Consider the following 13211-nt stretch of genomic DNA (forward strand, 5'->3'; position numbering starts at 1 on the left):
TTACAACAACCTATGAGATTACAACAACCCTATGAGATTACTAACCTGTTTGGCAATATTGAACAAACCTTGGCTTGAATAGTTTAAGTAAATTGTTCATCATCACAGGGTTAGTATTGTGGTTGGGGGCAAGACTAAAGCCAAAATTCCCTGGCTACAGAGCTAGGATCTCTTCGGTTTGACCCACAGGGGAGTTGGATCTCTGTTTGGAGCTAATAAATTCACTGGCATCTAAAATATAATCCACTTACAACCCTACAGTCATACCTCCAGTGCCGTTTTCTCTTTTACATTTCCAGAAGCAAACACTAAATACTATAAAAATAACAAGTACCAAAGTCACTACCAACCAAAGACAAAAACTTTCTGTGGTGTTCTGCTCATTGGTAGATCCAGTGAACCACGGCTGACAGTATTGTAGTATATTATGGCATAGTGCCCTCCTCTTGAACCTGGACTAGCCCTTTGAGTTGCTTTAACAAATATAACTGAGTGAAAAATGAAAGCACCAGTTCTGGGCCTAAGCCTTAAGAAAGCCTAGCAGCTTACACTTTTGCCCTTTTGGGAGCCCTGAGGTAACATGTAGGAAGTCTGGCTACTCTGCTGGAGAAATTATAAGGAAAGGTCACAGGAAGAGGGAGAGAATTTAAGACTACAGGAAGAGGGGGGCCCAGCCACTCAAGCTGAACCAGCCACCATCTGATGCTACCATCAGCAGCAAGTATGGAACAAGAATGGTTGGGCTAATTCCAACCCAGACTGCAGAACAGTGAGCAAATAAAACAGCTGTTGTTTTAAGCTATTCATTTTAGGGTGGTTTGTTACACAATAGATAATGAGAACACCTCCTTGCTTTCCTTGGGTGACTAATGGTACACTTTGTTGTACATAAAACTTAAATCTTCATTTCTTACACTTTATCTCTCAAGTTTATGGCGATGCTTTGCCAGAAGCTTTCGCATTAATCACTAGCACACAGGCAAGCTTTAGTGGAGTTATTAGGTGGGGGTCCAGAGGCTGACTTTAGTTACAGCCTTAGCTGTATGCCTTTTGAAAGTGACTTACCTTTTGTCTCAATCGTGAAATGAGACTAATGCTTACTCTACTTACTAGAGAGTAAAAATTAGTATAACCGAGTTGAAAAGAAAAATGCAAAGCATTCGATAGAGATTCCAGCTCAAGAGGCAGGTGAGGAAACACAAAGAACATGGATTTGCTGTCATCTGTGTATAAGATCTTGAACAAATGACTTAATATTTCTGATCCCCAGTTTTTCCCGCTGTAAATGAGGTCATTCCTTCTCATATCTGTAATGTTTAAGTGAGACAATACATGAAGCAAGAGACCTGTTGCAGAATAAATGGTAACTGCCCGCCAGCCATCAAATCCTAAAACTCCCCGCCTCCTCCTTCCGCCATCCTCACAGTCCCGCCTAACCGCAGTGTGACTTAGTAAGTCTAAAGTGGGACCCAGAAAGCTACATTTTCATTTTAAAAAATCTACATTACAAAACAAATTCCCAAACAGATTCTAAGGCAGGTAGCCCTCACTCAAAAGACTCCACTTGCTACCACGCCCCTTCCTTGTGTCAGGAGCTGCAAACTCCAGGTCTCGCGATGGTTTTTCTTTCTTCAGCCTCTGCTACAGATCGCGCGAGAGTGGTTCGTCCAATCACGAGGCTGGATGCTTGCCCAACATGTCGGCGCGCTAGGAGCGTAACATCTGCGTTTCTAGGTGCTTCGCTCTGCGGGTGCTTTAAGAGTCTGAAGTTGTAGAGGCCTACTCCATATCGGTTATTTGGAAGAAACTTTTGATTTCAGATGTGAGTCATTCAGTATCTCTCGGGCGGGTTGAGAGGTCATTTAACATATATGGCCCAAGTTCCTTATTCTTGGGTCCGGGATTGGTGAGTGGCTGATTGGGGCCTAGGGAGACATACCTGATGGGTGGGTGGTTTTGTTTCTGTGTATGTGCGGGCGTGTTGCGCGCGCGGGTTCTGGACCGGTGAGGTGCTGACATGGGGTCTAGGGAGAGAGACCACATGAGTGAGTGAATAAGTTGGGGTGGGTGGGTGTGTGCGCGCGATTGCGCACGTGGAGGAGGTTAATGGTGGTGGGATGGATGGGAGGAGTTGGCGCCTAGAATGGATACTAGGATTGAAGTACAAAAGACCCTAGAGGCTGAGGAGGTTTAGAGAGATGTGAAACTGAGGCAGGAAGACTGAGTCGATAAAATGAGCGTATGGGAGGAGTGGAGGAGAAGGGGAAATGCAGTGGCTGAACTAGAGGGAAAAGTCGGATTTATGAAGGAAGGCGACGAGAAAAAACGGAGACTGGAGTTGAACTGGCAGAGATCGATACAGAAGAAAATCGAAGTTAGAATCGGCAATTAGAATTCGAAGAGGAATTTAGATTCTTTTGAGTGTTAAGGTAAATGGTAGTTGAAGAGTGGGAGAAACCATTGAAAGAGTAGCATGGAGATGGCAAAGATCAAAGAAAGCCAAGGCGTCAGCTTCAAGGGTGTACTTGCTTTGGCTTTCTGAACTGACTCGGGTAACCCAGAAGAAAAAGGTCCAGCCCTGAGTAGGGCTGATCCTTTTTAGTGCCAAGATGAGGACTGTTTACAAAAAATGAGAGTGCTGTGTTTCAGTGGTTTGGGACAGTGAAAAAAGTTCCATCATGTTTTCAGTCAACAGATAACTTAGGAGTGCTTACTCTCCCAGGCCCTGATTTAGGCACTGGGATATTGCGGTGAACAAGACAGACAAAATATTTTCCCTCATGAAGCTTATTGGCAGGGCAGATTTTAAAGAGTAAGTAAATGCTGTATGTGAAATGTCAGATGCGTAAGTTCTGTGTTAAAGACTGAAAGTATTAAGGGAGAGGAGTGTGTTCACTCACTCACTGCACATTTAAGTGTTCACTCATTACACTAAGAAAAGGTATCAGGGTCACCTGATTGGCTCGTTCCATACAGCATGCTATTCTTGATCTTGGGGTGGAGAGTTCAAACCCCACCTTAGATGTGGAGCCCACTTAAAAAAAAAAAAAAAGAAAGAAAGAGAAGGGAACGGCAGTGAGAAGGTGAGGTTTTATCAAAGGCCTGAACAAGGCAAGGGTACCTAGTATATATGTATTTCTGGGGGAAGAGCAGTCCATTCACACCAACCCCAAAATCCAAGGAGACTAATGTGGCTAAATAAGAATGAGCCAGGAAGAGAAAAGTAGATGAGGCTAGAGAGAAGGGGGAGTGACAGGGTTAATGCCAGAAGAGTTTGACACTCGATTAAATTCTGAAAAATAGGATAGATTTGGCTACAGTTTCATTGCCCTCATTAGGAAGTTAGCAAGAGTGGCTTTATTGACTCTTTTTTTTTTTTTTTAAGATTTTATTTATTTATTTGTCAGAGAGAGAGAGAGAGAGCGAGCGAGTTCAGGCAGACAGAGTGGCAGAGGGAGAAGCAGGCTCCCTGCGGAGCAAGGAGCCCGATGTGGTACTCGATCCCAGGACGCTGGGATCATGACCTGAGCCGAAGGCAGCCTCTTAACCAACTGAGCCACCCAGGTGTCCCGCTTTATTGACTCTTTATCTGTTCTGACCAGAAAGGTTGATTAATGTAGGATATAAATTGAATCTGCCATATCTATAATTTAATTTGTTCCACATATATTCAGAGTGTCATGTGTGTACACTGATGTTAACTATGCAGTCTTCAGAATCTTAATGTGTTGCAGAGCCCTAACATACCAGTGTCTTTTGAAATTACTGTTGGGGGACACCTGGGTGGCTCAATTGGTTAAGCGGCTGCCTTTGGCTCAGGTCATGATCCCGGCGTCCTGGGATCGAGTCCCGCATCGGGCTCCTTGCTCAGCGGGGAGCCTGCTTCTCCCTCTGCCTCTGCCTGCCACTCTGTCTGCCTGTGTTCACTCTCTCTAACAAATAAATAAACTCTTACAAAAAAAATAAAAAAAATCTTGAAATTACTGTTGGAATACTTTTCTTTTTTCTGTTGCTTGCCAGAATCACAAGAAAGGAAAACATTTTCCTTTTAAACTTTTTTTGTTTTCTTCTCTCTCTCTCTCTTTTTAAGATTCTTTAATCTCTATACCCAATGTGGGGCTTAAACTTAAAACCCTGAAATCAAGAGTTGCATGCTCCATTGACTGAGCCAGCCAGGCACACCTTTTTCATCTTTTTAATGGGGACTGATTCTTGTCCTAATTTTATGCTCCCCTCTTTTTTGAGTCTGTAAAGGATATGTTAGGAAATTGCAACTTGTACATAGTGAGTTTCTGTGATAATGTTGGGGCAAAAGGTGGTAGTTTAGTATGCTGAAAAACTTCCAGGTGATTATTAATTCCCCTAAATTCTGAATTATTCACTCAACAAATATTTATTGTATGTCAGTTGCTGGAGGAATACAGTGAAGAATAAGATGGATGTGATTGCAGCCTGGGTGGTGGGGTGGAGGTCGGAACAGACAAATGTAAAGAGTTTGAGGGAAAGCATAGAATGCTTTGAAAGTATATAGAGTGGGCGTCTGATTGGATATGTGGTGTCATAGAAAACCTGCCTGAGAAAATGATGCTTAGAGTATGATTTGAAGGACTAGTGCTCCTTCACAAGGAGAAAGGATGTTAGGCCGGTGAAGGGGGGATTAGGGAGGGAAAACTTTACTGAAGAAGAGACGCTTGAACTGAGTAAGGATGAGTAGGAATTCATCAGGTGAAGAGGAGGAGGAAGGAACATTAGAGACAAAGGAAATAAACTGTAAAGACCTGCTTGCCAGAGTGGAGGGACAGAAAGAACAACACGAGGTGTGACTTAACCTGATGGTGGAAGAATAGGTAAGGCCACATCATGCTGTGCTTTATATGTATGCTGAAGTAATGGTTTTTTGTTTTTTTGTTTTAATTTTTTTTGTTTATTTGACAAACAGAGATCACAAGTAGGCAGCAAGGCAGGCCGAGAGAGAGAGGGGGAAGTAGGCTCCCCTCCCTGAGCACAGAGCCCGATGCGGGGCTTGATCCCAGGACCCCGGGATCGTGACATGAGTCGAGCCGAAGGCAGAGGCTTAACCCACTGAGCCACCCAGGCGCCCCATGGTTTTTTTTTTTTCCCCCATGGTTTTTGTTTTTAATCCTAAATAAAGTTTTGAGCAAGTGGGCACAGGAGAAGGAAGACATAGTGAGATTTGTGTTTAGGAGATGATCTCTGTGGGAAAAGGAAATCTAAGGGAGGAAGAGTGGATTCAGGGCGACCAAGTAGGAGACTGTTCTAAATCTAGGTGACTTTTACTGGGCTGATATTGCTGGAGATAGGGAAAAATACGTGGATTTAAGAGGTATTTAGCAGGTAAATTCCACCTGACTGTTGATTTCTTGGGCTATGAGAGGGGTATAGAACTATCAAGTGATGCCTAGGATTCTGGTTTACATAACACTGTTTAGATGAATGCACCTCATAAAAAACAGTGGGAAATACAGAATGATATAACAAAGAAAATACAAATCACTTACTACCCAGGGATATGCACTAAAATAATTTTTAAGATTACCAACTGCAATAACTTACTAAACCATGACAATCAGGGTGGCTGGGTGACTCTCTTGGTTGGGTGTTTGCCTTCCGCTTGGGTGGTATCTTGGGAGTCCCTGGATGGAACCCTGCATCAGGCTCACTGCTCAGCGGAGAGCCTGCTTCTCTCTCTGCCCTTCACCCTGCCCGTGCTTTCTCTCACACTCTCGCTCTTTCTATCGCAAATGGATAAATCTTAAACATAAATCTTAAACAAAACAAAACATTACAGTCGATGGTTTTTCTTCAGTTTCATATCTTGCTATAAATGTGTTAATTTTTTTCTTTTTTTGTAATCTGGAAGAAGACAAAATTGGTGGTTTTCATTTGGTTTTAACTACCTCGGACTGAAATTTATAAAATAGGAGATACATTTTGAAACATTAGTGATTTAATGATTTGCTACCAAATATTCAGTCCATACGAGATCCTTGTAAAAACTAACCTCTGACTGTTCGTTCTTGGCTGTAAATTATACTGCCTTCTGCCCCTTTGGTACGTTCAAAAGAATAGTTTGCAGTTTCCATGGTTTAAAAAAAAGATGGTGTGTATACTTTTCAAACTGTGATAAAATGTACAGAACATGAAATTTACCATTTTAAGCATTTTTTAAATTTCTTTTTTTAAAAGTGATTTTTTTTAATTTTTTTTAAAGATTTTATTTATTTATTTCACAGACAGAGATCACGAGTAGGCAGAGAGGCAGGCAGAGAGAGGGGGAGAAGCAGGCTCCCTGCCGAGCAGAGAGCCCGATGCGGGGCTCGATCCCAGGACCACGACCTGAGCCAAAGGCAGAGGCTCCAACCCACCGAGCCACCCAGGCGCCCCTAAATTTCTTTTTTTAAAGATTTTATTTATTTGACAGGCAGAGATCACAAGTAGGCAGAGAGGCAGGCGGGGGGCGGGGGAGCAGGCTCCCTGCCGAGCAGGGAACCCAATGCAGGGCTCGATGCCAGGACCCTGAGATCATGACCTGAGCAGAAGGCAGAGGCTTTAACCCACTGAGCCACCCAGGCGCCCCCATTTTATGCATTTTTAGGTGTACTGTTTCCTGGCATTATGTACATTCGCACAGTTGTATAACCATCACCACTCTCCATTTCTAGAAGTTTTTCATCATTCTAAGCAGAAACCCATTAAATAATAACTCAACATTCCTACCTCTTCCCCAAACCCTGGTAACCTCTATTCTACTCTCTGTATGAATTTGCCTATTCTTGGTATCTCATCATGAGTGGTATAATACATTTGTCCTTTTGAATGTGGCTTATTTTTGTTAGCATAGTTTTTAAGATTTATTCATGTTGTAGGGTGTATCAGAATTTTAATCCTTTTTATGCCTAAAGAACATTAGATTGTATGTATGTATGTACCACATTTTCTTTATCCATTTATGGACACGTGGGGTTGTTTCTAGTTTTTGGCTTTTGTGAATAATCCTGCTGTGAACATTGATGTGCAGATATCTGTTGGAATCCCTGCTTTCCCTTCTCTTGGGCTTATACCTAGGAGTAGGATGCTGGATCATATGATGGTAATTCTATGTTTAACTTTTTAAGAACTGCTGAACTGTTTCCACAGCCATTGTATATTTTCCCACATGCAATGCTCCGATTTCCTAACATCCTCACCATTCCTAACTTTTTTTTCTCTTTTAATAATAACCATCCTGCTGGGTATGAAGTGATACTGTGGTTTTGATTTGCATTTCCCTAATGACTCATGGTGATGTCAAGCATATTTTCTTGTGCTTACTTGTTGTGTACATTTAAAAAATATAACTTCTACTTTCTCAGTTGATTGGCAAAAATATGTTGGCTATAACTGTTGACTTTGCAACCACCACTTTTCCCCATTAATGTATTTTTTTGACTATGCTGACTTTTTTCCTTTTTTTTCTTTTTAAAGATGGCTCTGAGTAAATCAATGCATGCAAGAAATAGATACAAGGACAAACCTCCTGACTTTGCATATCTGGCAACCAAATACCCAGATTTTAAGCAGCATGTTCAGATAAATCTGAATGGAAGAGTAAGGTAGGTAACATGAAGAATTCTTTTTTTTTTAAAGATTGTATTTATTTATTTGACAGAGATCACAAGTAGGCAGAGAGGCAGGCAGAGAGAGAGAGAGAGAGAGAGGGAGGGAAGCAGGCTCCCTGCTTAGCAGAGAGCCTGATGCAAGGCTTGATCCCAGGACCCTGAGGTCATGACCTGAGCCGAAGGCAGAGGCTTAACCTACTGAGCCATCCAGGCACTCCAACATGAAGAATTCTTAATACTGTATTCTAGTATAATCTGAATGGACACAGGGTAGTGGAAAGCATACTGGATTGATAATACACCTGAATGCTAATCGTAGACATTTCCTGAAATTTCTCATCTGATTTTGGACAAAGCACTTAACCTGTCTGGGTTTCCTTTTTGTTTGTTTTTGCGGGGGTGTGAGGTAGGAGGAAGGAGAGGGAGAGAAAGAATCTTAAGCAGTCTCCATAGCTCTGCCAGGAGCCCTACTTGGGGCTTGATCTCACAACTCTCAGATTGTGATCTGAGCCGAAATTAAGAGTTGGATAATTGACTGACTGAGCCACCCAGGCACTCCTGGGTTTCATCTTTTTAAATTATAAAATGAGAAGATTGGACCAAATACTTTTAAGTTTCTTTCTGACTGTGAAACCTTGATGTCCAAATTAATGCTTATCCAGTAGGGATCCCAGAGTTAAGTGCAGAAACCTTGGGATTGTGCTCTAAAACATGGTGCTGGGGCGCTTGGGTGGCTCAGTTGGTTAAGTGTCTGCCTTCGTCTTAGGTCATGATCCCAGGGTCTAGGGATCGAGCCCCATGTTGGGCTCCCTGCTCAGTAGGAAGCCTGCTTATCCCTCTCCCATTCCTCCTGCTTGTGTTCCCTCCCTTGCACACGTGCACGAACGAGCGCGCTCGCTCGCTCGCTCTCTCTCTCTCTCGCTCGCTCGCTCGCTCTTAAATAAATAAATAAATCTAAAAAAATCTAAAAAAATAAAACATGATCCTAATGTGGGCCTAGAGTTATTATTTTATTTACTTATTTTTTAGCGAGGATTCTTTATTTTTAATTTTTATTTATTTTTTATTTAAAGTAGAGTCCTTATTTTAAGTGTGTTTTAACTTTAATGTAGATAGGAAAATAATAACCAGACATCAAAACTGATTTCACGGATACTATTACTTCGATGTTGATAAATTTATTTAAAAAAATATTTTATTTTTTTTAAAGATTTTATTTATTTATTTGACAGACAGAGATCACAAGTAAGCAGAGAGGCAGGCAGAGAGAGAGAGGGGGAAGCAGGCTCCCCGCTGAGCAGAGAGCCCGATGCGGGGCTCGATCCCAGGACCCTGGGATCATGACCTGAGCCGAAGGCAGAGGCTTTAATCCACTGAGCCACCCAGGCGCCCTTACGATCTTGGTGTTTTAAAAGCAAGCCCCACATCAGGCTCTGTCCTCAGTGTGGAGTCAGCTTGTCTCTCTCCCTCTGCTTCTCCCGTGCTCACACTCTCTTTCTGTCTCTCTTTCAAATAAAAAATTAAGTAAAACCTTTTTTTAAAAAAGTTAAATTTAGTTAAAAAGTTGATTTTTAAAAATTAAGAAAATACTGTGTGCTGTGGGAAATGGCAAACATGATAATGGTGTGGGAATAACTGATACATGTGTTTTACTGTTGAGAAGGATATCTTTAACTGCATTCCTAAACTCTGTGGGAGTTAGAGGCTGGACATTCCAAGCCTTCCTGGGGAAAGTTGTGATTTAAGTATGAGGGGCAGGAGGAGCAGGATTGTGGAGAAAAGGGAAGGTAAGGAATAATAGTATCATAGGACTTGAGGCATTTTTTTTTTTTTTAAAGATTTTATTTATTTATTTGACAGACAGAGATCACAAGTAGGCAGAGAGGCAGGCAGAGAGAGAGAGGAGGAAGCAGGCTCCCCGCTGAGCAGAGAGCCCGATGCGGGGCTCGATCCCAGGACCCTGGGATCATGACCTGAGCCGAAGGCAGAGGCTTTAACCCACTGAGCCACCCAGGCGCCCCAGGACTTGAGGCATTTTGATGACCTCTTCCTACTAGCAGTCTCCTTATGACTTCAGAAATGGAGGTCTTAGGGCAGGATTTAACCTGAGGAGCAAGATGGCCTAGAAATAATATAAAAGTGTAAAAATGTGTATTTAGGGCCTGGATAGCTCGGTTGGTTAAGTGTCTGCCTTCTGCTCAGGTCATGATCCTGGGGTCCTGGGATCAAGTTCCGCATTGGGCTCCCTGCTCAGTGGGGAGCTTGCTTCTCCCTCTTCTACTCCCTCTGCTTGTGCACGCGTGCGCTCTTTCTCTTTGTCAAATAAATAAAATCTTTTAAAAATACGTATATTTAGGGGCGCCTGGGTGGCTCAGTGGGTTAAAGCCTCTGCCTTTGGCTCAGGTCATGATCCCAGAGTCCTGGGATCAAGCCCCACATCGGGCTCTCTGCTCAGCAGGGAGCCTGCTTCCCCCTCTCTCTCTGCCTACTTGTGATCTCTATCTGTCAAATAAATAAATAAATAAACCTTTTAAAAAAATACGTCTATTTATACTCATATTTCTGGGAGATAATCCTTAGTTTTCATCAGGTTCTGAAAGCGATTTGGGCCCCTTTCCTCCCCTAGTACAAAAGGTTAAGATCAAATGCCCTAGGACTATGGTTTCCAAGTTTTTTGGTCTACTCAGTTAAAAGTTGAGAACCCTAACCCTATCAGTGTTTGTACAGCTGACCGTATTCCTATATTAAGCACATTAGAAAACAATTCAAACTAAAAATTAAACATCTTTAAATAAGTTATAGTATTTCCTTTGCATACTCTTAAGAATTATTTTCAGCACCTCACTTTGGCGAAAACCTTAGAGAGATTGAGTTGGTATTTCTCTTTGTTTAAATCCCTACCATTGTTCTTTTTTTTTTTTTAAGATTTTATTTATTTATTTGACAAACAGAGATCACAAGTAGGCAGAGAGGCAGGCGGGGGTGGGGGAAGCAGGCTCCCTGTTGAGCAAAGAGCCCCACGAGGGGCTCGATCCCAGGACCCTGAGATCATGACCCAAGCCAAAGGCAGAGGCTTAACCCACTGAGCCACCCAGGTGCCCCCCCCACCATTGTTCTTAAATCTTTGTTCCATAATTATATATGTGAATGTTTTATTTAGTCCATGTAGCGTTAGGACAGCTACAGTTTTGTTATTTCTTTTCTCTGTATACCTATCATTGTACTTAATTACTTAACAAATTCCTATTGATTAACCATTCTGTGCAAAGTTTTAGGAAAGCAATAATAAACAAGAAACACAGTGACTGCTTCATTTGGAGTTTACACATTAGTGGGGGAAGTGGACACATAAATAAGCAGTCAAGCTTTTGGTGTGGCAGAATCTGGAATCACACAGAAGGGAGACCTCGTTGTGACTTTGCAATGTAGAGAAAGATTTGAAGCAGAAGTGGTATCTCGGTTGTGCTGAAGAATTGAATAGGAGTTAGCCAGATAGAAGTATTACAGGCAGAGGGGGCAGTATGTGCAGGGCACTGAGTAGTAGAGGAACTGGAAAAGCATAGTATGTCTAAGATGTTGTGGACAAATGACAGGAGATGAGGTTGGGGAGGATTATGCTTGTAGTACTTTATAAGGTCCACTTAGGAATTTGGAATTTTTTATTTTTATTCTTTTTATTTTTATTTTTTAAGGTTTTGTTTATTTGAGAGAGAGTAAGCCAGAAAGAGAGATGAGTTGGGGGAAGAGCAGAGAGAGAGGGAGAAGCACACTCTCCTATGTGGGGCTCGATCCTGGGACTATGGGATCATGACCTGAGCCAAAGGCAGACGCTTAACCAACTGAGCCACCCAGGTGCCCGAATTTATTCTTTTTGAGAGAGAGAGCTTGCTCCCACGTGGGGGCAAGGGGCAGAGGGAGAGGGAGACTTAAGCAGGCTCCACACCTAGCGCTGAGCAGAGCTCAATCTCATGACCTGAGCTGAAATCAAGAAAGAGTTGGATGCTTAACCGACTGAGCCACCCAGGTGCCCTAGGAGTTTGGAATTTAATTTTTTTTTTTTTTTTAAAGATTTTATTTATTTGACAGAGAGAGAGTACGCAGAGAGGCAGGCAGAGAGAGAGGAGGAAGCAGGCTTCCCGCTGAGCAGAGAGCCCGATGCGGGGCTCGATCCCAGGACCCCGAGATCATGACCTGAGCCGAAGGCAGAGGCTTAACCCACTGAGCCACCCAGGCGCCCCGTGGAATTTAATTTTAAGGACATGGAGGGGCGCCTGGGTGACTCAGTGGGTTAAGCCTCTGCCTTCGGCTCAGGTCATGATCCCAGGGTCCTGGGATCGAGCCCCACATCGGGCTCTTTGCTTGGCAGGGAGCCTGCTTCCTCCTCTCTCTCTGCCTGCCTCTCTGCCTACTTGTGATCTCTGTCTGTCAAATAAATAAATAAAATCTTTAAAAAAAATTTTTTTTTAAGGACATGGTATGAAGGGTTCTTGTATCTTCAGTTAACCATCCCTGCCCTAATTCACTAAAGTTTAAAGGCAGAGGAATAACATGTTCAGAGTTGTGGTTGGTTTTTTTTTTTAAAGATTTTATTTATTTATTTGACCGACAGATCACAAGTAGGCAGAGAAGCAGGCAGAGAGAGAGGAGGAAGCAGGCTCCCTGCTGAGCAGACAGCCTGATAGATACGGGGCTCGATCCCAGGACTCTGGGATCATGACCTGAGCCGAAGGCAGAGGCTTTAACCCACTGAGCCACCCAGGCGCCCCCAGAGTTGTGTTTTAAAGAGAAGTATTTTTGGAGCGTGGACGAAGATGGGTTGCAGGGGAAATTAAGATTGGAGGTATAGGGAAGTGAGTGGGAAATGGTTTCAGTGATCCAGATTAAACACTGGTGGCCTAACTAGATAGAGGCAGGAGGGATGCGAAATCCCTAATGAATTTGAGTGAAATTCATGAATAGAATTAGCAGGACATAGTGGAAATTAAGGAATCTGAGCCAGATATGGTGCTTGCGATTTTAATTTAGTGAGAGGATGGGTGGTAATACCTAGTTTATTGAGTTAGGGAACAAGGAGGAATGAGCTCATTTGTGGGGAGATGAGATTTTCATTTTGGGGCATATAGTATCTGAGAAGGCTGTGGGATATTCAAGTAGGGTTATTTTGCTGGCAATCAAAAATGAAAGTTGGGAGAGAGGGACAAAGCAGTGATGTGTAGGTGGTGGTAGTGAACGTCATGGGTCTTTGAGCTGAATCCTGAAGAATGAATAGAAGGGGGAAGGAATTCAGGTATAGAAAACATTTTTGTGTAAGGTATGTTTAAGTTTGGAGAGCTGTGTCTAGATGGGGCTGAAGTGAATATAGGATAGCGGTCTCAAAATAACAAGATGAGACTGAAGGGAAAAGAACACGTCACAAAGAGCCTCTCATAGTATGCAAGTTCACTTGATTGCTCAGACACTGGAGGAATCAGAGGAGGGTTTTTAAGATGGTTTAAGATTAACAATTTTTAAAATATGGCTCAGAGAAAACCAAAGAGATCTGTTATTATAGTATATCCGAATGGATTAAAGGTATCTGGCAAGTAATAGACA

General features: G+C 42.6%; 1 protein-coding gene across 1 annotated transcript in view; it reads left to right on the plus strand.

Moving 5' to 3' along the window:
• Positions 1–1673: 1673 nt before the first annotated feature.
• Positions 1674–13211, plus strand: part of METTL16 (methyltransferase 16, RNA N6-adenosine) — a 77770-nt gene continuing 66232 nt past the window's right edge. The window contains exons 1-2 of the mRNA XM_080826094.1: positions 1674–1822; positions 7486–7613. Coding sequence (XP_080682220.1) covers positions 7486–7613 — 128 coding nt within the window. The 5' untranslated portion in view covers positions 1674–1822. The remainder of the gene's footprint in view (positions 1823–7485; positions 7614–13211) is intronic.

The sequence above is a fragment of the Martes martes genome (genome assembly GCF_963455335.1).
Source record: "Martes martes genome assembly, chromosome: 16".
NCBI classification, from domain to species: Eukaryota; Metazoa; Chordata; class Mammalia; order Carnivora; family Mustelidae; genus Martes; species Martes martes.